Source organism: Bactrocera neohumeralis, chromosome 2 (assembly GCF_024586455.1).
Source record: "Bactrocera neohumeralis isolate Rockhampton chromosome 2, APGP_CSIRO_Bneo_wtdbg2-racon-allhic-juicebox.fasta_v2, whole genome shotgun sequence".
Lineage (NCBI taxonomy): Eukaryota > Metazoa > Arthropoda > Insecta > Diptera > Tephritidae > Bactrocera > Bactrocera neohumeralis.
Window position 1 is genome coordinate 49,132,782 of NC_065919.1, and position 27,514 is coordinate 49,160,295.

General features: G+C 32.8%; 1 protein-coding gene across 1 annotated transcript in view; it reads right to left on the minus strand.

The window, feature by feature from the left end:
* Positions 1–209: 209 nt before the first annotated feature.
* Positions 210–27,514, minus strand: part of LOC126750944 (ABC transporter G family member 23) — a 143,699-nt gene continuing 116,394 nt past the window's right edge. Inside the window, 12 exon segments of the mRNA XM_050460797.1 lie at positions 210–2,485; positions 2,679–3,010; positions 4,248–4,308; positions 4,460–4,709; positions 4,802–5,000; positions 5,077–5,262; positions 5,358–5,450; positions 8,196–8,337; positions 9,040–9,188; positions 9,306–9,614; positions 9,616–9,823; positions 19,051–19,221. Of these exon segments, the coding sequence (XP_050316754.1) occupies positions 2,311–2,485; positions 2,679–3,010; positions 4,248–4,308; positions 4,460–4,709; positions 4,802–5,000; positions 5,077–5,262; positions 5,358–5,450; positions 8,196–8,337; positions 9,040–9,188; positions 9,306–9,614; positions 9,616–9,823; positions 19,051–19,221 (2,275 nt within the window). The 3' untranslated portion in view covers positions 210–2,310.

Below are 27,514 nucleotides of genomic sequence, written 5' to 3' on the forward strand. Positions count from 1 at the left end.
ATTTTAAATTATTTTATTTGACTTTCACATACAAACATACAAGATAAACTATACATTTTACATATATATTTATATATAAGTAATTGTATTTAATTACATAGGTATTTAAAACTGTATTTGTATAGTATTGCTATGTAATCATATGTGCAAACATGAATGCATTTTTTGTATACAAACATATGTTAGGCGCCAAAGAATTCAAAAACCAATAACAGTAATTAAGTATTTATTATATAATTTCATTACATATTTCTTTTCTTGTTTACAAAAAAATTCAAGGAAATTAATATAATCACAGTCCTTTTGTGTTAGATAATGTTAGCGAAAAGACTCGAAAAAATGTGAAAAATAAAATAAATATTTATAGAGAATTGGACAGCAGTGCAAAAGTCTAAGTTCGAAGTTCGTTTCATAAAGAGATTAAGCAAGTAAATCGTTCGGGCGGCACGAGTGCCGACGAAAGTTACATATGAGTACGTGGACGGAAATGCGACCAAATAATAAGCGATAGTAGTGGCGAAGTGAGTGAGTAAGTAAGCGCGAGTGAGAGAAAGTGAGTGTAAGAGTGAGTTAGAGCGAGCGCGCATAAGAGAGCGTGTGATAGCATGCTTATAAGAGAGTGCGTGAAAGAGTAAGTAAAGAAATAAGCTATATTCCGACTAATTCGTTGTTGTTGTTGTTATATTATTTCTGATTTTTTGTTTTTTTGTTCTTATTGTTGTTATTGTTTTCGTTTTTGTGTAGTACAATAATGCCTTCTTTACAGTTTTTTCCGTTTTTACTTAGAAGCTTACATTTTGGAAAATTGCTACACAATTATTTACAAAGGAAGTTATAAAACTTGGCTTAAATTAAGAAGAAGATAAACGTAATAATTATTATTAATACAACCTAAACCTTAAATCATTGCTAAATTAAATTAGAATATTTTGTAAAAACAAAAAAATACATTTTTAGTGAAGAAAAAAACCAATAAACTAGGAAAATCCTGCACACGCACACACCAACAACTGTGTGTTCGGGGTTTGGAAACGCCTGCGCATGCGCCAACAAGTGTGCTAAGCGCTTGATTGCTTTGCTGGCAAAAATGAGTTATATTGCGCGACAGCTTTACCGAAAAGCTTAAATATTTGTGAAAGCGTTGCCAGTTTGAGTACAATTTTTGAATAGTTTGCCGTTTACTGAAATTCGAAAATGTAAAAAAAAATTTTAATTTTTTTAATTTATTTAATTAAGAAATTAATTTTTAATTTTTTTTTAAATTTTTTAATATCTTTAAATTTTTAAAAATAAATATTTATCGAATTCGAAATGAAAAAAATTATTTTTTAAATTTGTTTAATTAAAGAAATTAATTTTAAAAATTTTTTTAATTTTTGAATTTCTTTAAATTTTCAAAAATAAATATTTGTCGAAATTCGAGAATGTGAAAAAAAAAAATTTTCAATTTTTTTAAATTTTAAAAAATAAATAAAACGGTTTTTTTACAGAAATTCGAGAATGTTAAAAAAATATTTTTTTTATTTTTTAAAATTTTTTAATTTGTTTAAATTTTGAAAAATAAATATTTATCGAAATTCGAGAATGTGAAAAAATTATTTTTTAATTTTATTTTAATTTTTTTTAATTTGTTTAAATTTTGAAAAATAAATATTTACCGAAATTCGAGAATGTGAAAAAAATATTTTTTAATTTTATTTTAATTCTTTTTTAATTTTCAAAACTTTTAAAATTAATGTCTTCAATTTTTTTATTAAAAAAACTTTTAAAATTTCCTCAAATAACACTTGCGTGCTTTTTTTGTCTGTGTTTTGAACTTTGTAGCTTTTCTTTTTGTGTTCGCACTTGATTATTTGCGCGCGTGTGTGTATGTGTATGTGCGAAATAAACTAGACAGTATGCTTAATATGAATTAATGCTAACATTAGGACAAGACACCTTAAACAATTGTTGTTGTTTTTGTATTTATATATGTATATTAATTTTTTTTTCTTTGTTGTTTTTTTTCTTTAATTAAAATTTACTCTCTAGAACTAAAAACTCAGCTACAATGCGATCGACACTTTTCTTTTTACACAAGATCTCTTGTGCGATCTGCCAACCATATGCATACATATGTATACATATGTATGTACATACATATATAGATACAGTTTTGGATTAATTAAGCAACCCAATTTTGTTTTTCTTTGCTCTTAATTTCATTTCTGTACAATTTCTAGTATCGTAAGTTAGTTGATAAAAAAAAAATTATAGATATTAAATTAATTTGTTGCTCCCAATTTGCTGTTGCAAAAACCCGAAGTGTTTCTATCCACGTTTCGCTTGCAGCACCAACAGCGTCAGTATCAGGAAGCCGACGATCCACGCGAGCGTACTCAGGAAGCCGGAATACACAGCCATCTCGGTGATCTGCCAGCCGCGCGTCAAAATCGAGCGCAGCGATGTGGTAGCGAGCGTTAGCGGCAGGCAAAGCGATATGTATCTGTACAGTTGGAGAGCACATAAATAACCGTTAGAGAGCAAATAAAGATACGACTAACATAAATAACAGTTACAGATAACATTAATAACCGTTAGAGCGTATATAATAACAGTTATGGAGAGATAGTGAGTAAACATGAGAGAGAGCTAGTGAGTAAACCTGCGAGAAACCTATAAAAAAAACTTCAACTCACCGCAGCACGATAGGCATGCCTTCGATGGGCCAAATGACGCCCGATAACAGCAATGTTGGATAGAATGAGCCCAACGCCAATTGTATGGCGTTACGTTCCAACTCACATACCGATGAGATGAGGAAGCCAAAGCACATGCCGCACATACCCTGCAACAGTGTCAGCACGATCACCCAGAAGAGTTCGCCATTATTTGTTACACCGAAGACGACCAACATGAAGATAAGTACGAGCGTTGTTTGGCCACACATGACGACGAATTGTGTGATGACGTGCGAGAAGAGGATCTCACTGGGTGAGACGCCGGCGACCCAAGAGCGGTCGAGTAAACCCTAAAAGTATTTAGAAAAGTTAAAATTAAAGCGGCGTGTAAGAACAAAGAGAAATTAATTTTTCTTATGAAAATTTTTGGAACTTTTTGGAAAAGAGTAAATTTGAAACGATAAAAGTATTGGAATTCTTAATCAATCTGCTACTCAGCCAAAAAGATTTAAAGAAGTCAGTTCAACAAAGCACAGAGCTCGAATTAGGCGCAAGAACTAAGTTTAAACTTAGGACCACCTGTGTCCAACCCTACATCTTTAATGCCCGATTTAAAGACTCTTTCAATTCAAAAAGTGCCGGTTTCCTTGGCTAATCGGCCAATATAAATCCACACTTTCATCAAAGTTTGTATTATGATCCAACTTTTCATTCGTATGACTGAAAACGTACCAGGTTCTCTCAAGAATGGCCACAACATTGAATTAATACATCAACGGTTTTCTTAAGGCATGCAATTAGAGCAACTTTTCCGCTAAGCATTTTGAAAACAATTCCAATATTTTCATTTTAGAAAGATGTTTAAAAGAACTTAAAAGGTCTTAAAGGTCGACAAGTTTTAAGCAATATTTCTCCAAGGCTGTCGATAATCCAAAATAAAAAAGGTCTTAAGGCCAGCAATCACTTTCTAGTCAAAACCACAGCCTTAGTCCAGATAATTAGACAATACGAATTAAGAGATAGCGGCTATGCTGTCTGCTAGATCATGTCGTGAAAACACTCCAGCTCTGAGAGTATTCGACACTGTACCCGCCGAGAGAAGCAGAGGAAGAGGAAGACCTCCACTCCGTTGGAAAGACCAGATTGAGAATGACACTTAGAAGCTTCAATTGACGCCAAACAGCGAAAAGGAAGAATGACTGGCGCGCTGTTGTAAACTCGGCTATAACCGCGCAAACAGTGTCTACATAAATAAAGAAGAAGAAGAATGTATAGAACAGTGATCTCTCTTTAATCCTGGTAATGTTTTGACCTCAATTTTCACGAACTATTTGCACGAAAAATAAGTAAATAAGAGTAGACTATAATTTTAGTTTCTGTTATATTGTGAGAAAATTATTTCTTAAATTGTCCAACTGTAGAGTTGTTATCCATATATTGTTTCTGATTCGCACTTATGGGCTGAGGATTCGAACGAAGTAACGATAAAAGCCAATAATTTTTTTGGCAAAGGAAATCAACTAAGTTTTATTGTCATTCCACCTACGTCATATCCATTTACACTATGCGCAAAAAGTATGTACTCACCTCAGTGCGTTCGATGATTAAAGCGGATGACGTCAATGCAACAGCCAAGAAGAACACAATGCTATAAATTCCGATGGCAAACAAAAAAAAAATTAATAAAAACAAATAAGACTTTCAATGCCATTAAACAATTAAAAAAGTTAATGAAAAGTTAAACCAAAAAAATAAATGTGCGGATTTCCTTTAAAGCGTATGCCACCGCCGCTACTTACGTCAATATCACGCCGGGCGCAACGAAATCTGTGAATGATGGATTCATTGTGCCATAAATGGGTTCTCTGAATTGTATTGGCACATCGCCGAGCTTCGGATTGTTGCCGCATTGATCCAGTAAGTCCATGGCGAAAGCACGATAGGCCAGCTGTATGTCACGATTCAGCATAATACCGATTTGCTGATTTGACATATCGAGCCACACTCTGATTTCCGACTGATCAATGGTCTCATCATCCGCGTCACGTCCTACAGAATGCAGAAGAGAGGTAAAAAAAAGTTATAATAATGAGTTTTAAATAAATAATTATTGAATGAAAATGCATAAGTTTTGAACATACCCAATGCTACACGCGCCACAAAAGCGTCCGTAAAGTTCTCCGTTATGTAAAGCACACCCCAAGCCTTGCCCACACGCACCGCATCTTTGGCCTCCTCCAAGTCCGTGTAGTATGTCTTTTCCATGGTGTCATTCAGATGGCTCAAATAGCGACAGCCGAGATTCGAGAAGTGGCAAGAGTCCTCCCAATGACAGATGTTCTAAGGGTTAAAAATAGAAGTCATTTATTTAGAATTGCCATTCGAAAACTTGCACTATGATGGGACTTGAACTTACTGTGTTATTCATTTCGCTGTTGACGATAGCCAAATTCAAGCCAGTCGGGTCACGTCCAATTGCCAAACAGAAGAGTATCACCTGCATAACGGGTAAAGCGAAAATGAACAGCATAACGCCGACATTACGCCACATACGCAGGAAGTTCTTGGTCAGCAATGCCTTCATTTTGCCCTTAGTTGTGACCTGCGAGCGAAAAAATTCGAGGAAAAAATTTAAGTAAATATTAATTCTGTTTTCGTGTCTGAGACTTGGCTAGGCTTGGCTTGAGTAGTGCTTACCTTACACAAGTTCGCACAGCAATCCTGACAGCTCTCTTCATCATTGGGTTTGTTGCGTTTTATTTGGGGCGGATCGTAGGGTTCTTGATTTAACTGTGTGTGCAAAAATAGTGGTTTTGGTTTTTCGGTTTTTGATTTTTTAGTGATATAGCGTAAAGGAAATGAGATGATATCAGTGTTTGCTTTTTAAAAAATTATTTTAGGAAAACTAAAGCTTCTATGAGACTCTCATATGCGATCGTTTTAATCATAAAATCCTTAAAATATTTCTACTTCTAATATTTATTAAAAATATAATAATTTGCTGTTAAGATATAATATTTTCTAAATATTTTAGGTTATTTTTAAGGGCTCACAATATTTAATTCAATAAAAAGAAATATAGACCTTAATATTGAAAGTAATCTTGGTAAAGTTTAGGTAAACATCTGACAACGCCTGAAAGAATAATCTCTATACCAAACTGTATTCGCAAAAAAGATTTTGTGACAACAGAAAATCTGTACATCACAAGTTTCAAGTATCTCTGAATATAGTAATATTTTCTGAGAGCCAAACATGGTCAAGCTCCGTACCTTTTGGAAAGACTTCGGTGATATTCTTCATGAAACTAAAATTAAATTTTATGTTTTATTTTTTGATAACACAGTTTAAGTTACAGAATACTTTGATCAGATTTAACTTATCGAAAATAATCGACTTTGAAAATAAACGATAACATTAACATAAAAAAAACAATATGGCGCAAATTAGAAAAAAAGTTTAATAAATTGGTTCTGTATGATGAAGGGTTATAATAAAATTATTATATTTCGGTATTTTTCAACAACCGATAACAACAATACATATATACAACAACAATACATTATACAACAAAATGAGCTTCCTTAAAAAATTAAGATATTTGGAATGCGAGGAAAAGTGTATTTTCATTTGCACGATAAGAGAAATATTAAAAAAAAAATTATTTGTTTAAAAAAAATTATCGAAAATTATCGATAATTTTTAATTTTGTTTAAACGAAATATTGAGCCAAAAAAATTAATGCTATAGAGAGCAATGACTGGTATCGTATAAAGTTTATCGAAAATCTATAGAAAAGCTGTACTAAAACTCGTACTGATAAAAAGTTATCGAATAAAATTAACTAATTGTTTCTTCTCAATTTCACAAGGCAGAATAAAAATTCTAATTCTAAATGATTAATATAATCTAATCTAAATATAATAATTCTAAATCTAAATTATTTATCGATAAATTGTTAATTTAAATTATCGATTACCATTTATCGAAATCACAAAAATTAATAGAAAATTAATGATATAGGGAGCAATGGCTTGCTTTTAACTTTAATTAATAGAACAAAATTTATCGAAAAGATATAGAAAAGCTGTCTTAAAACTGTTACTAATAAAAAATTATCGGACATAATTAATCAATTGTTTCTTCTCAATTTCACAAGGCAGAAATTTAAAATATTTTTTTGTAATTGCCTAAATTATTTATCGATAAATTATTATTTTAAATTATCGATTACAATTTATCGAAATCACAGAAATCGTGAAATCTATATCTTTAAATGTATCGATTGAAATTTTCGAAAAAAAAATGAGTAACGGTGTTAAAAGGGATATTTAGGAAATATTTTCTTAAATAATTTTTTTTTCAGTTGGACGACAAAAGCCAGTCATTGAAAATAAAATATGTATTTATTGAAAAAATTATTTGGGCGATGAATTGATTATCTAAAGTTCCGACGAAAATGCTAATTTATCGATAAATTAAATATCATAAATACCGATAATTTATCGATCACCCAAAACATTAAAAATTTGATTTAAGTTACACTTATCAAATAAAATAATCATAAGTGATTAAAAAAATATATTAAAATAAATAAACAGAAAATAATAATCGATTGCCGGCAATTGAAAATAAAATATTTATTAACCAATTTGTTTTATCGATCATTTTATTAATAAAAATGTTCGATAATTTATCGTTAGTATGAAATAAAATTTATTGATAAGTTAATTATCTTAAGTGTGCATAATTTATCGATAACTCTAAATTTTAGAAATTAAAAAATGTTATACCTATCAAATATTAATACCATAAGTGATTAAATATGAATCTTTATATATTTTATTGATCATTTTATTGACCAAAACTTTCGATAACTTATCGATAAAATGTATATCTAATTTATCGATAACTAAAATTTTTAAATTTAATAAGTGTTACACTTATAAATTATTATTATCATAAGTGATTGAAAATAAATCTTTTTATATTTTATCAATCATTTGAACTATCAAAACTTTCGATAATTTATCGACAAACTTAATTTTAACATAAGATAAAACAAAAACAATTTATTATCGATAAATTAATTATCTTAATTATATCTAATTTATCGATAACTAAAATTTGATAAATGTTATTTTGTCTTAATATCTTATTAAATATTATTAACATAATTGATTATAAATAAATCTTTATATATTTCATCGATAATTTCATTAATAAAAAGATTCGATAATTTATCGATAACTAAATTTTTAAAATTTGATAAGTGTTACTCTTATCAAATATTATTACCATAAGTGATTGAAAAAAAATCTTAATAATCGATTGCTTGCTTAATATTTTTTTAGTTTTGGAATTAACGAGACCTTCCAATCACGCCGTTTCAAAGGGTTCTGAATGAAATTTAAAATTTTTCTAAAAAATCGCTTGCAGTGGCAATATTAAAATAAAAAAATAATTCAATTGAAATCGCTTAGTAAACGATAGGATGAGCGACTATGAAATAATAATTCTACTTTTATAACAAACCGTAAAAACAGATCCATTCGATTCGTTGATCAGCACTTCTTTGCTCTGATGGAAGTTCAGTCCGACAACACCGCCTTCTTGACTCGAGCTGGGCTTATCCATTTTACTGCCGAATGCCATGGCATGTAATGAGATATTATTACTGTTAGTCGCCAAAATCACGAGCAATGAGCATAATTAAATCACAACAACCACAAAATAGAGATAAATCGATTGCAACGTGAACCGCATAAATGAAATTATCGCCACAATCAGTGTTACCAACGCCATTAAACGAGCGATGAGTCACAAATTACGAGCCCACGCATACACACATACAAATACATGCACATATGCGTTGCGAGTACATTTGTAGATGCATACATACGGATATGTGGATGGATCAACAGCGTGAAGAGCACAACAGCAACCACAACGAGGATGCCGACGGCGATTGCGCACATCACGTATACAGGGTGAGTGGTGAATATGCGTTAAAATATGTGAAGAATAAGATAAAAACGAAAAACAAATCGTACATACGTATTAATTGATATTCATGCTGTGGCGTACAATGTTTGAATGACAATGATGGTTAGCTACAACAACTACAAACACACGCAAATACAAAAATGGCCAAAAAACAATGACGAACGTGCAAAAAATTATGTAAATTTGAGTGTTTTTGGGGGGCTTTTCAGCACGCCCAGATTCTAATGTTGCTATTGTCGCATTTTGCTGCGTATGTGTGTGTGTCTGTTTAGTGTTGTGTACTTGTTGTAAGACAAGACTATTAGTGGCAAGTATGACGAGTAGTTGCTCTAAACCTTAATTAACTAGGAAATAAATTGGAAACGAAATTCACCTAAAGTTCACATTCGAGATTTCACCCTTCTGGCTTTGCATGCGCGACAACTTAAGGAAGACTTCCTCCAGACTGATGCATTTGTACATGGACAGCAAAACGCTTGGTGACTCCTCGGCCAGCAGATGACCCGAACGCATAAGACCGATCTACAAAACGAAAAAAACATGTATTAATAAATAAAGATAACTAAAAGAAATCCCGCCTCCAACGCGTATCAGCGCTACCCTTTATTCTCCCCCTCCCTACACAACATTCATACGCACCGTGTGTGCCTGACGCGCCTCCTCAATGTAATGTGTTGTGATGATGACTGTCTTTTGGCCAGCCTTTGTGATATGCACCAAATGATTCCAAATACTCTGGCGCAACAACGGATCCACACCCACTGTGGGTTCATCTAAAATCAGCAATTCGGGATCGTGCATCAATGCCACAGCGAAGGAAACACGTCGCTGTTGACCACCACTCAAATTCTTCACCAAACGTTTCTCCGACGGCAAATCGAGGAAATTCAAAAGGAACTGTAGACGCTCCATGATCTCTTTGGTGCCCATACCGAATATCCAGCCGAAAATACATCATTGTTTCGCGTATAGAGAACTCGCCGTATAAGGCGATCTCTTGTGGCATGTAGCCGACGCGTTTGCCGGGCACGCCCGAACCGCGTGTGCCTGGTTTGCCGCCGAGCACGAAGATCTCACCCGAATCCAGGCGACGTCGACCGACAATGCACGAGAGTAGTGTGGTCTTGCCACAACCTGAGGCGCCCAGTAGACCGTAGCTGAAAGGAGAGAAAAAGATTTTCATTTTTAAAAATACCGTTAAGAAAGTGTATTTTTTAAATTTGGATTGTATTAAAAAGGACACAAAATTTTACTTTTTCACTCAGGATCATTAGTTTAAAAAATTTCGATTCTATAGTCAACATCGCAAAAGAAATTCGATAGTTTGATGAATAGTTATTTGAAAAGGACAACTCATAATCTCCTTCCGAGTAGTCTGAATTTGGTATCGCCGCAAAACTAATGCGGCTGTCTATACTGACGTCGAGCTATCGTAAAAGCTCCGTTAGGATCGGGAAGGACCTCTCCAATCCGTTCGATATCAAATGAGGTTTTAGCCAAGGCGACGCCCTACGGCGCGATTTCTTCAATCTACTCTAGGAGAAAATAGTTCGAGCTACAGAGCTGAAGAGAGAAGGTACACTCTTTTATAAGAGTATACAGTTGCTGGCGGACGCTGATGACATCGATATCATTGGCCTCAACACCCGCACCGTTAGTTTCTGCTTTCTCCAATCTGGATAAGGAAGCAAAGCAAATGGGTCTGGTGGTGAACGAGGGTAAGATGAAATATCTCCAGTCATCAAAAAAACAGTCGTCACACTCGCGACTAGGCTCCCCCGTCACTGTTGACAGTCATAAGTTCGAAGACACCGATAATTTCGTCTATTTTGGAACCAGCATTAACAGCAAAAACAATGTCAGCCTCGATGTTAAACGTAGAGTAATTCTTGCCAAAAGGTGCTACATCGGACTGAGTAAGCAATTGAGAAGTAAAGTCCTCTCTCGACAGCGGCTACGCTGGCTAGGTCATGTTGTTCGAATGAATGGAATTTCCAATTGGCGCAAAACAACGAAAAAGAAGAACGACTGGAGCGGTGTCTACGCCAATAAGTAAGAAGAAAAAAGGTTCCTAGTTCGTTCTTCGAAGGAATTGTAAATAAGTAAGACCTTCACCAAGCTTTGAAATGGCTAAAAGTATCTGAATTATGTTATATTTTTAGCATTTATTATATATATATTTATGGTTTTTTGAAAACGTTCAAGTTCAATCCACAATATGTAATGTATCCCTTTCAGACCTTCAATACACAATTGTAAGACTAAAAATATGTTAACATTTTTTTTTCGCTTTACTACGTGTTAAGACTCGAAAGCAATGATTGTGCCATTTATTTCTAACGGTTCTTTTCAACGGTTTCTTTGATTTTTTGTATATTTTTGTCACAATTTGCAAAGTTTTGAAGTGTTCAGCCGTGTTGTCAAGAATGGAAAGAGATAAATTGAAAAAAAGGACCACCAATTGTGCGCTTCAGGCTTTGACCTCGCATTTTCATTTACCCCCACAATTGTGTCATTCCAGGTCATTTCAATTTGAATCTTGATAAGGACTTTAGTTCTGATAACCCAAATGATGATGCGCTCTGGGAACCACCAAATAGGGCGGTTCATCCGAGTCGGATTGTAATGAAACTTCTTCGGAAGATGGAATTTTACTTCCAGCTAATCAAGACCCAACTGTAAGTCATGTAAATACAAGCGTATCTGCTCGGGATGTAGTCTGGAAGAGCGTCGGTTTTGTTGACTCGACGCCCCCGCAACAAACAAGTCATCAATGAAATATTTTAGTTAGTACACCCATGGAGTATTTTCAGAAATATTTTCCTGAAGATCATTTTCAAAAGGCGGGCATGCGAAAAAAGAATATTAAAGACCTATTTAAGTTTAAATCTGAGCTCGGCGAAGTATTGGCCAAATTCACTGAAAGGCCAATTAATCCACCTGTTCCGTATTGCACATCAACAGCAGAGCCAGCTGCAAAAAGAAACAGACCCCTGGATCCTCCCGTTGATGTACGTACTGATCGGTATGACAACACCACGGATGTGCCGCGTGAAAGAATGTACAAGCAGAACTAGAATAAAATGCTCCAAATGCGATGTATTTCTCTGCCTAACCTAAAATAAAAACTGTTTTCAGGAGTACCACACAAAAAAATGATCGCTTTCAATCAATGTACATGAATATTATTTTTAAATACATCCCATCAATATCAAATCATTTTTTTTTCTTGAAATAAGATTTTTAAATCGTACTGCTTTTTCTTTCAATAATATGGCCTTAAGACCGGTAATACACAATTGTGCGGGTCCTTTTTCTAGGAATCCTTCTTCGGATAATTTTTTTTCATTTTTTGTATTCATGATCATATCAGCATTTAAGCGGCGTTAAAATCTGTAAGCGTTAATTTCTCAGGTCTGAAAAGGGTATATGGAGCTTTGAGAGACTTGCAAAGGATATGGTAAATGAATATCAAATTTGACTCAGATCGAACCGTCGAAACTGCGCTCAAACTATTGAATAACCAGTTTGTTTGAAAATTTTTCGTTCCCCAATGGAAACACGGCTATAAAATCGTTGAAAATATTGCAGAATTATTTAAGACAGTTCACTACCAACACACAAATCATTCAATCAAGGTAATGAAGTCAACGAAAACTTGTCTCTTGGAAGTCGTCCATCCTCCTCTGTCAATGGCAACAGGTTTACGAATATATTCGTCCTATTCATAGACTTCTCTGCCATTTTTTATTTGTTGCCTGGATTTGAGTCCACTTAAACTACCAAATAGTAGTTAGCTTGAATGCATGGATTCGTATAAAAGAAGCAATTACATAAGGTATGATTTAGAAACCTGATATCTTGTGGTTGCTAGCAGTGCGGCAGTTCACAATTGAACAATCTTCCCTTATGCAGTGTTGAGGGAAAAATATTTATTGAAATGTAGTAATTCTACTTGTACATTTATCGCTAAAACGTGTTGTTAAAGTGACCTATCGTGATCTAATAGTTTTCCGACATGTTCATAGTCGTAATAACCTTCGTTGTCAAGTAAATTTAAGTTAAGTTTTATAGAAACTGAGTTTCCATACTCTAGGGTTTTCAATGTGAAATCTGAAGAAGATTTTGTCAAATGCAGTTGTTTGAAAGCATGCAACTTCTCCCTTCGACGCTCCAAGTTTGAAAGAGTATTTAAACAAAATTTGAGTCTTGGTTATAAAATGCTTATACAAGGTGCTTTCCAAAGTAAACTGGACTTTTTGTATCCATCGCCCCTGGTGGCGTCATCTATATGTTGACCGGTGCGTTAGAATCTGGTATCTTTATTTATTGTCTAGTGAGAATTTCATGACATTTCATTGATTGAAAAAGAAGTTATTGCGTCTTGAGTGTCAGTATGTTTGCGTTATCGGTGCAAAAATGAGCTTCGAACAAAGAGCCAACATTAAATTTTGTTTTAAAATTAGTAAAACTTTTACCGAAACGTTTCAATTGATGAAACAAGTTTATGGCGATGATTGTCTATCGCGTAGCAGAGTACACGAAGGGCTTCGACGTTTTCAAGTGGTCGTGAGGACATAAATGACGATCAACATGTGGGCCAATCAAAATCCGTGATCACCGGAAATTTCATCGAAACTGTGCGTGAATTCATCAAAAATCAGCCGAAATCATCATTGAAATTGATGGAAATGGAATTGAACATCTCCAAAACATCGATTTATCACATTTTTACCGAACATTTGGGCTTACGAAAGGTGTGTGCACGGTTTGTTCCGCACAAATTGACTGACGACCAAAAATTGCTCACAATCCAACATTCGAAAAACGATTATTTGACCAAAAATCACACTTTAACCATTAACCAATCCCCGTGTTTACCTGATATGTTACCGTGCGTACTATTTTGACTTCTTCCTTTTCGGAAAAATGCATTTGCCCTTGAAAGAAAAGCATTATGCAGACGTAGAGGCCATTCAAAAGGCTTGCACCGGCATACTGGCGGTCATACCGGCCAACGAGCTAAAACACTCGTTCGACATGCTTTTGGACCATGCAAAAAGCTGTATTGAAGCAGAAGGAGACTATTTTGAATCAAATAAATTGATTTTGCCGAAAAAAAATTTTTTTTAAAGTCCTGTCATTTGGAACGCTTCTTGTACATACAAGTATATTGGTTATCATGCACTCACATTGAAAAAAATAGTTTTGGATATGAAATGGTTATATATTGGTTATTATATCCGACAGCGATGTTTGACTTTTTTTCTGATGATACGTTGCTTTGCATTTTAGGTGAAGATATGTGCCTTTATAGAGTACATTCGTGCCTCATGTCATCACAATGATAAATTTCGTTATAAGAGGCCCTAACAAGCCGTAAAAATATTTCTTACCTACATACATATAAACTATACACTCTATACCCACATAAATATATACATAATTTATATTTCTGTTAAGATTCACATACATAGATATAAAGTTAACTTGAACATTGACATGCACATGCGCGACTCAATGCTAAACGGTACAGTTCAAGTTGAAATGCGGTTCAAGATGACAAGAAAATCAAACAAACAAAAAAATAAGTAACAACAAAATTGACGAAAATGAAAAATAAAAATGAAAAAGTAGAACAAGATATAAAAAACATAATAACACACAAAAAATAAATGGCCAAGTAAACGGTTCGACCTACCGACAAGCGCAGATAAACCGCGTCAATACATACATACATATAGCATTATATATACAATTACACATTCATACATACATATAGCATCATATATACAATTACACATTCGTGCATACATATTTACATGCAAGCAAATATGATTAAACGCGTTGAAACAGCAAAAATTCAAAGCAAAAAGCAACAAAGAACGCTGAGAAAGCAAATTGACACCGGCGACAGACACCTTGAGTCTCAAGCACACACAGACTCACATACATGTATACATACATATAGAAATCAGCAGTAAATGTATATATGTGTATTTTTCAACTCAGTTTCGGCAACTTTTTCCGAAATCTCTTTGAAAAACAAACAAAGCAAACAACAAATGTCACACAACTGCGTCGCTTGAGGGTCTTTTCGGCAGCGGCACGTACCTTCCACCCGTCTATTGTTTATTGCTGTTGTTTTAATTGCAGTTCTGCAATTTAGTATATATAATTGCAAGCGATTTTCCAGCTGATAAAAGCGTATTTGAGCGAAAAGCAGCAAAAACAAGCGACAATACAAGAAACAAGTGTGCCATTTCAAGGTACATACATATATAATATATGAGTGTGTATAAGTATATATGTATGTAGATATATATGTTTTTATAGATACATACATAAATATAAACAAAACAACACAGTTCTTTAATTAATTTATTTGGCTAGCAAAGCAGCTCGATTTAACGGCAATGACACGCTGGTCAATGGCTACGCCTGCTCGTTGCCCACTCTGCGCGCTGCAGCTGCTGCTGGCGTTGGCGTTGGGGTCGCCACCAACTTTGTTGTTTTTATTACTTGTTAATTTTATTGCTGCTATTTTTTCGCTGCAACTTTGTTGAGGGTCAAGCCGTTCAATGTGAGTTTATATGCGTGTGCGCGCCTTTGTGCCGGTCGATTGGTCATTTAGTCGCGCAACAATGCCACCAGCAATCGGCACCATTTATTTCTGTGTTTTTTTGCTGCTTTTAGCTTTTGTGGCTTAATCACTTAATTCACAGCTGTTGACTTGACTTGATTCATACATACGGACACACGAATATATATACATATACATATATGTATGTAAACAAACACACTAGGCAAGTGTATTGTGCGCTTTGTGTCGCTTGAATGTTGGCGGTAGCAACGCAAAAAAATTTGTGCTAATGCTGAAGTGTAAAAATTGAAATTTTGTGACTCAATATTTACCGTTATTTATTTAATTGTTACTTAAACTATTTTTAAGGTTTTATTAAAATTTTTCTTTATATTAGTTTTATTATTATTATTATTTTGGTTTTTATTTTAATTATATTTTTCCGTTTTTTTTGCTTTTTATTTGAATCTTGTTTATTTATTAATTATTTCCTGTTTTTCTTTTTTGCTTTTTTTTTAATATTTTTTGGGTTTTCTCTTATTGTTTTAATGATGTTTTTTATATTTTTTTTATTTTAATATTTTCTTTTTTAATTTTTTATTTCAATTTTTTCTTTATATTTAATTTTATTTTGGTTTTCTCTTAATTTTTTTTTTATAATTACGTTTTTTATATTTTTTTTTATTCTAATATTTTTTTTTTATTTTTTACTTTCTTTTTTTTTTTAATTTTAATGTTTTCTTTTTTAATTTTTTATTTCAATTTTTTGCTTTTTATTTTAATTTTATTTTGGTTTTTCTCTTAATTTTTTTATAATTACGTTGTTTATATTTTTTTATTCTAATATTTTTTTTTAAATTTTTTATTTCTTATTTTTTTAATTTGAATATTTTTTTTAATTTTTTATTTCAATTTTTTCTTTTTATTTTAATTTTATTTTGGTTTTCTCTTAATTTTTTTTTTATAATTACGTTTTTTATATTTTTTTTATTCTAATATTTTTTTTTAATTTTTTATTTCTTTTTTTAATTTTAATATTTTCTTTTTTTAATTTTTTATTTCAATTTTTTGCTTTTTATTTTAGTTTTATTTTGGGTTTTCTTTAATTTTTTTATAATTACGTTGTTTATATTTTTTTATTCTAATATTTTTTTTTAATTTTTTATTTCTTATTTTTTTAATTTGAATATTTTTTGTATTTAAATTTTCTATTTTTTCATCTTTTTATTTTTGATTTTTGTTATTTTTTCACATTGTTTTTTGCCCACTTGCAGTAATCATGCCATTAACGCCTTCAAAAATGTATGTATGTGTGTCAATGTTTCGCATTCTTCATCATTTTCAAACAGTTAATATGCAATTAACGGTTTTTTATGCTCCAAATGCATAAATATTTTTCATAAGAAATTTCTTGTTATTCCAAAAATTGATCAGCAAGCTGATTATTTACAAAAAGATATCTGACGTTATACTTGGAGATTTGACAATGAGAGATGTAAAGTTTGCCAAAAAAAAAAAAAAATACAAAAAATACAAAAACAAAACAAAAAGCCGTTATTTTTGACTCCATCAAAGCTATAATACCTTTCTTATGCTTTCAAAGTGTATAAAAAACTTTTTTCTTGACTTTTGACGAACAGTTTGTATGACAGCTATATGATATAGTAGTTCGATCTGAGCAATTTTTTCGGAAATTGTACTGTTATCTTGGAAAGTAGTCTATACCAAATTTCGTGAAGATATCTCGTCGAATAAAAATGTTTTTCATACAAGAACTCGATTTTGATAATTCAGTTTGTATGGTAGCTATATGCTAAAGCGGTTCAATCTGAACGATTTGCTTGGAGAATGCAGCGTTGCCTTTCAGCATAATTCATGCTAAATTTTATAAAAATATCTTGTGAAATAAAAAAAGTTTTCATATAAGAACTAAATTTTGCTGGATCTGTTTGTATGGCAGCTATATGATATAGTTATCCGATATGAACAATTTCTTTGAAGATTATGCCGTTGGTTTGTAGAATAATATATGTAAAATTTTGTGTGGATATCTTGTCAAACAAAAAAGTTTTCCATACAAGGACTTGATTTTGGCCGATTTATTTGTATGACAGCTATATGCTAAAGTGGTCCGATACCGAAGATTGTGACAAAAGAGCCGCTTCTTGGAGATAAAAACACGTTTGCAAAATTTTCCATCAATATCTCAAAAACTGAGGGTCTTCATTCGCTCTTATACTCACTGACAGACGAACTTGACTAAATGGACTCAGCCAGTTATCTCATCCACCTTTATAAAGTCTTGAACGTTTTCTTCTGGTTGTTTTTGAAATTTTCATTTTTTATCGCTTTTAAGCACAAATTGCTTTTTATGCCATGCAATGCATTTGCTTCTCACTCAGCGCAGTCTCATCTTACAAATACATTACAGGCGCTTCCATGCGCTCTGTGCTTCACACTCTTTAGGAAACAATAAGCACCGCGTTCACACAGTTTATTGCAAAAAATATAATTATCGGAATGCCATTTAATGAGACTCGTAAAAACGCACGCGCCACAAATTGATTGAACAAATCGTCGAACAGAATATTCGGAAGCAAAAAATAGCATTTTTAATTTTTTAATTTTTTTCTAATTTTAATCGTATGCAAAGCAGCATGTAAAGTGCATAAATAATAATGAAAAGCATGAAATAAGTGAGGCGGCAATTATCGCCATTTAAATTTGCATGCAAATCATCTGAGGAGAATAGCAGTGAGCAACTAAAAAATATTTAGAATTACTAATGCAATTGTACTAAAATATTAAATGTTTTCATATAAAAATTAATTTTTTTATGATTATTGGAATTATTTTTGGTGCGTTGATACAAAGTTGAGAAGGCGCACGCTGACCTTCAGCGAAATTTTTCGGCATTTCAATAAAAAATGTTTGCTCTCACGCGCCCATTTTTCAATAAAAAGTATTTACAACCATTTTTATGAACTAATTAGCATAACGCACCTACTTTTCGTATCACTTGCACATAAAACACGCTGTTGTAGGCGCTAACTAGTTAAGTGCCCTTATGCTTATGCAACAGCAAGGCGGATTGTGGCAGCAACACAGATTTGTAAATTAACAGCTTCGCGCAATTGTAAGCTTAATTTCCCATTGAGCTTAGCAAGCCAAACAAACAAACTAAATAAAAATAATTGAACTTTCTGTGCGCTATGCTATGCGCTGCTATGTGCAGCTATGTTATGTTGTGCAGTGCTAAGTTGCGTTGACATTTCTTGTTTGCACATTTCATTTTGATTTGTTAGCTCATTGTGAAAATCTCATGCACTTGTCGACACACACTCACAGAAACATAGAAATACGTATGAAAGTGGTTATGTGGGTATGCACAATGGGGTATTTAGGTTATGGCGTTGTTTGCTATGCCGCAATTACTTAATATGACAGGTTATCGGACAGACAAAGCAAACAATTGTCTATAGTGGGCTGAGTTTTTGAAAAATGATTGCGCGCCGTATTGACAGCAAAAACTGAAGAAGGTACTGTTATGTGAGCACAGATCACTCTTTGGATATCTTTAATATTTAGATGCTCATAGCTGAGTTGTAACCAAAACTAGTTGGAAAATGGGTTCAAGAATCAGGTTTAAGCTACATATATTCAAACAAAAGTCGTATGAACCAATCTTAAATAGCATTACATTTGCATGAACCAACTTTAGTTAGCATGACATGTATATAATTTTCCCTTCCTTTACAAAAAATAAAAAAAGTTCTTCCTAAAAATGGAAATTTGACTCACATTGTGCCCTTTGGTACGGTCATCATTAGATTATTCAACACCGGAATGGCGTTCTTCTTCTTGCCGTAGGTCTTGAAGGCGTGTCGCACCGACACGGCAGCCTGTGAGTTCCGATTCCATTGTGCTGCTGTTCCGCCATCATTGTTTGTGACCATGGCGGGTTCGCTGGCGCTGCAAGCACAAAATAAATAAAATATAAATATATTATTGAATAGAATAATAAATAAAATAAAATGTTTTATGTTGATTGCCATTAAATTAATATAATATATATATGCAGAAGCAGTGCTATCTTATACTTTCGGGAGAAGGTAAAGCGAGTTCGTCGCTTAAGTCTTTAGATTGCTGGTAAGAAGGGAAATAACGTTGCATTTTCACGGAAATTTTCATATTTTAAAGGGTGCGTCAATAAGGAGTGTTGTGTTGCATACTGAGTACTTGAAATTTTGATGTTTGAGCATTTTTTCTACACTGGCGAGAGTTTATTGGATTTTGTTGTTAATGATATAGGAAATATGCAGGGGAAAAAATCACAAAAAAAATCAAATAAACCTACATAAAATAAAATTATATAAATGTAAAATTAATTAAAATTATGAAATAAAATTGTGTAATTACACATATAATAAATAATATAAAATTAATTTAAATAATTGATATCAAATAAAATAACATAAGATAAAAAATGTAGTATGAAAATATAAAAATTACATAAAATAAGAAATAATAGTAATAAACAAAATAAAACAAAAAATATATAAACATAATGAGAAAAGATATATAAAATAGGATAAAAATTTAAATATAATAAATCTATATAAAATAAAATAAATTAAACAAAATAATATGGAGTGATGAAAATAATACCAATTTAAATTCAAATAAACAAAAAAATGCAAAAATTAAGTTAAATTAAATAAAACAAAATTAAGGAAACAAAATCCAAAATAAAAATATGTAAAGTAATATAAAATAAATTAAATTAAAATAAAAAATTAAAACAAATTAAACTGCAAAATACAAAAAAAAATAATTCAGCTCAAATACATAAAAAATAAATTAAATTAAAGTAAACAGAATAAAAATAACAATAAAAATTTTAGACAAAATAGATTAACACAAATAAAATATAAAATAAATTAAATAAAACTATACAAATCAAAAGAAATAAATAAAATGAAATTAAATTAAAATAGATTAAAATGACAAGAGCTAGAAAAAAGGAGTTTAATTCAAATAAAAATATAAAATTAAGTAAAGAAAATTAACTAATTTAACAAAATAAAGTAATCTTAAATAAATCAAATTAAAATAAATTGAATAAATGAAAATAAAATATAAAAAATAATTAAATAGAAATGGAAAATTTAAAAAATAAACTAATATATAACAAAAATAAATAAATAAAATTAAATTCAAAAAACATATAAAAAATTCTTAAATTAAACAGGCTGAGAAGCTACTAATATATAAAATATAGGAAATCAAGCTCAAAAACAAAAAAATACAAGAGAAAACGTTAACTTCGGCTGCACCGAAGCTGATATACCCTTCACAGGTGCATTTCTTTTAGTAACTACATATGTGTTCAGTTTATATGGAAGCTATATGCTATAGTAGTCCGATCTGAACAATTTTTTCGGAGATTATATTATTATCTTAAGCAGTAATCCATGTCAAATTTCGTGAAGATACCACGTCAAATGCGAAAGTTTTCCATACAAGCCCTTGATTCCGATCATTCGGTTTGTATGGCAGCTATATGCTATAGTAATCCGATCTGAACAATTTTTTCGGAGATTACATTGTTGCCCTAAAAAATAATCTGTGCCAACTTTTGTGAAGATACATTGTCAAATGTGAAAGCTTTCCATACAAGAACTTGATTCCGATCGTTCAGTTTGTATGGCGGCTATATTTTATAGTGGTCCAATATCAGCAGTTCCGACAAATGAGCAGCTTCGTGAAGAGAAAATGACGTTTGCAAAATTTCAAAAGGATATGTTAAAAACTGAGGGACTAGTTCGTATATATACAGACAGACGGGTATGGCTAAATCGACTCAGCTCAACATACTGATCATTTATGTATATATACATATACTTTATAGGGTCTCCGACGCTTCCTTCTGGGTGTTACAAACTTCGTGACAAACTGAATATACCCTGTTCAGGGTATAAATATAATTAGTTAAACAAATATATGATTTAAAAGCAAAAAAAATAAAAATAGGAGGATACGTTAGTAAAACGCACATATAAAAATAATATAAGTGAATTTAGTACGTTGGTGTATTAAAATTTATAATTACAAAATTTGAGAAAAATTAGAAACTCATTATTATGCTATAAGCTACAATCAAAGACACGAAGGCAGAAAATGGGTAAAGGAAGCAATCTAACTATAAAAAAACCAGCACGAAAATTGCATAGAGTCCCAATAATCGCCAAAAGTTTGATTGAATAAATAATCACAACCAAAGTATAAAAAAATATTTTTTAATAAACTAATATAGCTACATATGCACCCTTTTCTGATTTAAGCGATTAAAAGCTTAGAAAAGTCTTCTTAGAAAACCCGAAGCATTTTGCTGCTTTTTACAAAATAGTTTTCATGTTAAAAAAAAAATAAATAAATATTTTCAGACCACCATGAAAACGTTTTTCAATTTTCTACTCAAAATTAGACCACAAAACTTCAAAACAAAAAAATACTAATAAATACACTAGTCAATAAACTTTCAGCCTTATTAATAACTAAATACATCCACAATTTGCCGCCTTTTCTTAAATCACTCACTTAGAAAATCATTTCACTTTTCATCAACAGTCGTTCGACAACTATTATGCCACAATTCGTGGCACACTTGCGTTGCAAACAAACACATAAAACCAAATTACTTACAATAACATATAGAAAACACACAGAAACCTCCACACTCGCAAAACGCAACTGCAACGTGATTATCTTTTATTATTTTCTGTAAGTTTCTTTACACTTTTTGTTGCACATTACATTTGTTTTGCGGTATATTTCTTAATCTACCACACCGGTCTGGTAGCGCGCGCTTGCACTTTGCATTTCTATAGCGCAGCTACAGCCAATAGAGCTACCACCACAGCGCTGAAGAGGCTCGCAAGACACGAAGCACGCGCAAGAAACATTGCGACGACGAGGCAACCAGAAAACAAAGAAAAAAGTATGTCAACAATGCAAAAACTGGTGTTGCCGGTCCACCGAGCAGCATTCGTCTGCGGCGCTTAACCATACTTAGCGGCAGACGTTTCCTAATCGCCAGCCCGCTGAAGCTCGAGCATTCACGCGCTCACTAATATACAGTTTGCAAATGTTGTTATTGTTTGTCTTTGCAACAACGCGCCGCACTCGTGACCACAACAATTGCGGGTGTGTGATTGTTGTCAACAGGCGGCCAGCCAAGAGATTTTGGCAAAGTCTCATAGAAGCGCCGACAGCCAACAGCCGTCAGCTTTGAACCGTTGCGACGTCGCGTGGCATTCGCTCTGCCGGTCGGTCGGCCACTCATTTGCGGCATTTCTTGGACTGACAACATTCGACTGACTCTGGGTTAGTGGGCTGCTGCTCTGTGACATATTCATTGCGCTCTGCCTGTGTTTTATATATTTGTTAGTGTTGTTGTTGCAATTGTTGATTGCAGCTGCAAAGAAAAGCTGTGACGCGTATCGATTGCTCAATAAAAGCTACTTTTTCTTGCTTGTGCAGTGGAGGGAGGAGCGGTGCCTGGTGCCTGGTGCCTATTTGTGCAAATCGGCTTCGCTTGGGAGTATGTGTATGTGTGTGTGTGTGTGTGTGTCTTATAGTGGCACACAAGCACGTGTGCAGTATTTTTTATAGTTTTTGCGAATGCTGCTGCGAGAGCGCACGATAAAAGCCGATGATGAGCGATAAATGCAAAATCAAATACATTTATTTAACGGTAGTGGTAGTAAGTTGCATGCGATTACATAATAATTAAACAAGTTTGAACGATCATGCATGTATATGCATATGTAGATGCACATGAAATAAATAAAACTGTAGATATGTATGCAAGCATGGAAATATGATGATTTAAAAACATAAAATGATAATAGTTTTAAATGCGGCTTTATGTGCATGTGTGGCAGATATGAGTAAGTGGAGATGGTGCTCGTTGCATATCATTAAATGTGGTTTTGTGCTTGCAACAAGTGTCTGTGCTGATTCTTGTGTAAGAGCTTTATACAAATTTTGGATATTTTGTTTATTAGCACGTACTTGAAATAAGTTAAAGTGGAAGGCAAAAAAATGAAAAGAAAAAGAAAATATAATAAAGAAAGAAAGGAGATTATTAAATTCAAGTAAAAAGTGTTCAACACAAGAACGGTTGTACGTATCACCTAAAACTAATCGAGATAGATATTTATATATTTAAATGATCAGGGTGACGAGAAAAGTTGAAATCCGGTTGACTGTCTGCCTGTCCGTCCGACCGTCCGTGCAAGCTGTAACTTGAGTAAAAATTGAGATATCTTGATGAAACTTGGTATACAGGTTTCTTAGTATAAAAAAAGTTCGAGTTCGTAGATGGGCGTAATTGCATCACTGCCACGCCCACAAACCGCTATTAACCGAAAACACATAAAGTGCCATAAATAAGCACTAAATTAAGATACGAAACTCATATTTGCCACAGGGGATCGCATGAACCAGCACCTGTGGGAAACAATTTTTTTGAAAAAGTGGACGTAGCCGCGCCCTCTAATAAGTTTAATAATAAACCACTAAAGCTACAACAACCAAATTTGGCCGACACAATTAATAAAAAAACTCCCACCGATAGTGTGAAAATGGATGAAATCGGTGGAAAACCCCGTTCACTCCCCATATAACGGTACTGTTCAAAACTACTAAAAGCGCGATAAATCAATAACTGAACATTAAATTTTACCACCGAGTTGCTATGAGAGAGCTTTATGAGAACCGGTATTAAAATTGGGCGATGGGCGTGGCACCGCCCACTTTTTGGTGAAATCCCATATCTCGGGACCCGACTGACCAATTTCGACAAACTTTGGTGTGTTGTATTTTTTTCATATTTCTATATCACGCTGTGAAAATGAGCGAAATCGGCCAATAACCACGCCTACTTCCCACATAGCACAATTTTAAATTCCACTTGATTCTTTTTCTTTCTAGTACACAAATCAAGAAGAAATTAATATAACCGGACTAAACTTCACTCTAATAATGGTTTTAAAATATGCCACCTTATGACCAAAAATTGTCCAGATCCAACCAAAACTATTCAAGCTCATAAGTACCGGACATGTGAACCTCAGTACCCATAGTTGACTTTTGTTCGAAAATGTCGGCCAATATCTGAGATATTTAATTGAAATTCAGGTATAGTACTTCTCTCACAATGGTATGTGTGTTTGTCAAAAATGCGTTGAATCAAACCAATACTTCTCTGAGCCCTCATATACCTAATATAAAGATTTTCGAACCTCCTGGTAACTGCTGGATATATCGGCCCATATTTGAGTTATCTTAATAAAAATGTCAAAGTGTGTTTTGCTCATAACAGTGTAGCTTTGTGCCTAAAATGTATAGATTTCAGCGAAAACTTGACTCAGTTTCAGGACTTTTCGAACATCCGGCTGACTTTGCTCCATATGATTTTTGATTGTATGTAAGATACTTTCGTTTTTTTAACAAATCTTATGTCGAATTTGTCGGCCAGTGTATGAGTTATGTAGAGTGTACACCCGCGGCCAAGCGTAACTTACCACTTGATATTTTTTCACTATCTTAAATTTTTTCGTTCTTTGGGTAACTTTTTTATGGATTTAATAGAATACGGGGAATATATAGATGGCTCGAATATATTTGTAAAATTAAATTGAGACAACTTTTTTTTATTTGCACACAAGTCTTTGATTTCATTATTACTAATTCTTGTAATAATTCTTGTAATAACATTTTTTGTTTCAATTGAAAATGGAATTACAACATATTCAAAAAGAATAACTGGAAATCTAATATGGCGTCGGTCCACCTCTAGCGGATATTACAGCTTCGATACGAGCAGGCATTGACCCAACAAGTTTCTCCAAAACATTGCTTGAAATTTCCCCCTCCCAAACACTTTCTAACATTTTTTTTAGTTCTGGTTTACTTTTACTTTTTTGACAGAACTTATTTTTTTTTTAAATTTTATATTTGTGTAAGTCAGAGATCACTTCGTTAAAATTTAACAGAAAAATTCCTTTACCGCAACAAGTACCGTTACAATGAGTGATAGAACACGTTTTCGCAAGAAATTTCTTAATGGTAAGTTACGCTTGGCCGCGGGTGTACATATGTATGTATGTATACATAAAATTTCTTGGATTCCGATCCCCTGGCTTAAAGGCTTCTGCGCTGGCAAATTGGGCTGGATTCCACTGTGTTGTCAGACTGAACTAGAAACACATTTTGTTATTTTCTTCGATATTTATATAACAATAATAAATTTATTATTTTACTTATTGCAAATCATAAATACTAATAATGAAATATATATCTGAAGTCATTTTCTTAACCCTAACTCAAATTTTTGTTGGAACTTGAACTCGTTTGGGCGCTGGTTCTATTTTGAGCTACACAATGTCTAAAAAGAATGAAAATGTTTTGCTACTGGTTGTTATCTTTACGAAGACAGTGCCCAATCTCACATAAAAACATGAGATAAATGCAATCATTTTAAAAACAAATTAAAAACATAAGTCAGCAAAAGCGAGATCTAAGGTCATGGGTCTGAAATAAAGGAAAATTACTTTTCCTAAACCCAAATTCAAAGAATGATGTTCATATGTTTTCTCTTCTAATTAGTAAAAAGTTAAATACTATAAGCACACTACCCAACAAATTAGAAGGAAAAAGTTGCGACAGTTGTGCTGAGAGATCTGTGAGCTATTTGAGGTGTCTTGACAATGAATTTGAGTTCAAAATCTTCCATCACGTACAGCTAGATTTGCGATTTTAGCAAATGGTGGTGGTTTGATCCCTACACGCCTTGACTACAACACAAAGAGTCCAGCGTGTTAGAAAACTTTTGCTTTCATTTTCAGTTTTAGCAACACACAATCAGCAAAAAACAGCCTTTAACATCACGTTGGCAGACTTACTGTGAACTAGTGTAGTTAATGATGATTTTTTGCAATAAGTTCAGTTGCCAAAATACGTTGGAGCCTAACTTCAATAAACGGAGAAATTGCTTATTTACTTATGACTCAATATAACGATTAAAATTGATTGAATTGAAGTGTTATTGAGTTTAAACCAATATTGAGTGTCAACTCATTGCGATTTGTGTGGACTTGCGAAATTAAAATAAATAGATAAACACACTACTATCTTTTAACTCTAGGCAATTTCACATATGCGTATGTATATATATATATATATATATGTGTGTGTGTGTATTAATAACATATACATATTAATTCGCAATCGCAGCAATATTCACACCAATTACGCGCAGACTATCGATTTAGGTCAAGGTGAAGGCGTCGCTTTTTCATTGCAGAAATTCACTTTCGCTTTCGCATCAAATCGTCAAAAGTCAACGCACTCAAAACACCACAAAGTTCACCACATCAGTACAATAAAAAACTGTGTTAATTGCATTGGCGAAATATCGAAAATTACTTTATGGAAATGCGTTTTCACACTGAAGCACCAAGTAACTTGCATGCAAAAGGTTTTTTTATTTATTTACTTTATGTTTTTTCTTTTTCTACGTTCGGTAGCTACAAAGCGGTCAATAAAGTGTTGTGTCGAAAACATAAACTAGTTCAAGGTCAAGTGCTTAACGTGATTCCATTTAAGCAAACACAATTAAAGCGTATACGCACTTGTGTGTGTGAGTGTGTGTGGGTCTTGTTAAATTGAGATTTTGTAATGGCAGTAACTGACGATTGACTGAGTGGTCAATGCACGCTGTATACATACATGCATATACATAGATATATAACTATAAGCTTATGTATTAGCTAGCATTATTAGTGGCTGACATAGTGAAGTCATTAGCGCTGAGCTAAAATGCACCACTTTATGCAAATAAATATATGTATGTATGTGTGAGAGCAATAAGCAACAAATACATGCAATCAATGGCATATTCAATTTGACATACATACATATATTTTATATGTAAATAAGCCGAGTGCACTAGTCGATTGCGTTTGATTTTTACGACAACTAAAATATTTATAATGATAATATCCATTTAAGTATACCATATATTTAAATTTATATTTATGTATATATATAAGTATATTTATACATAATATTGGGTAGTCGAAAAAGTCTTTTCCTATTTCTAATCGAACTTCAACTTAATTTTTTATATTATTATACTAATAAAAAACAAATATGTACCATTTGGTCGACCAATTTTTGCCATTTTTCCGCCAGAGGA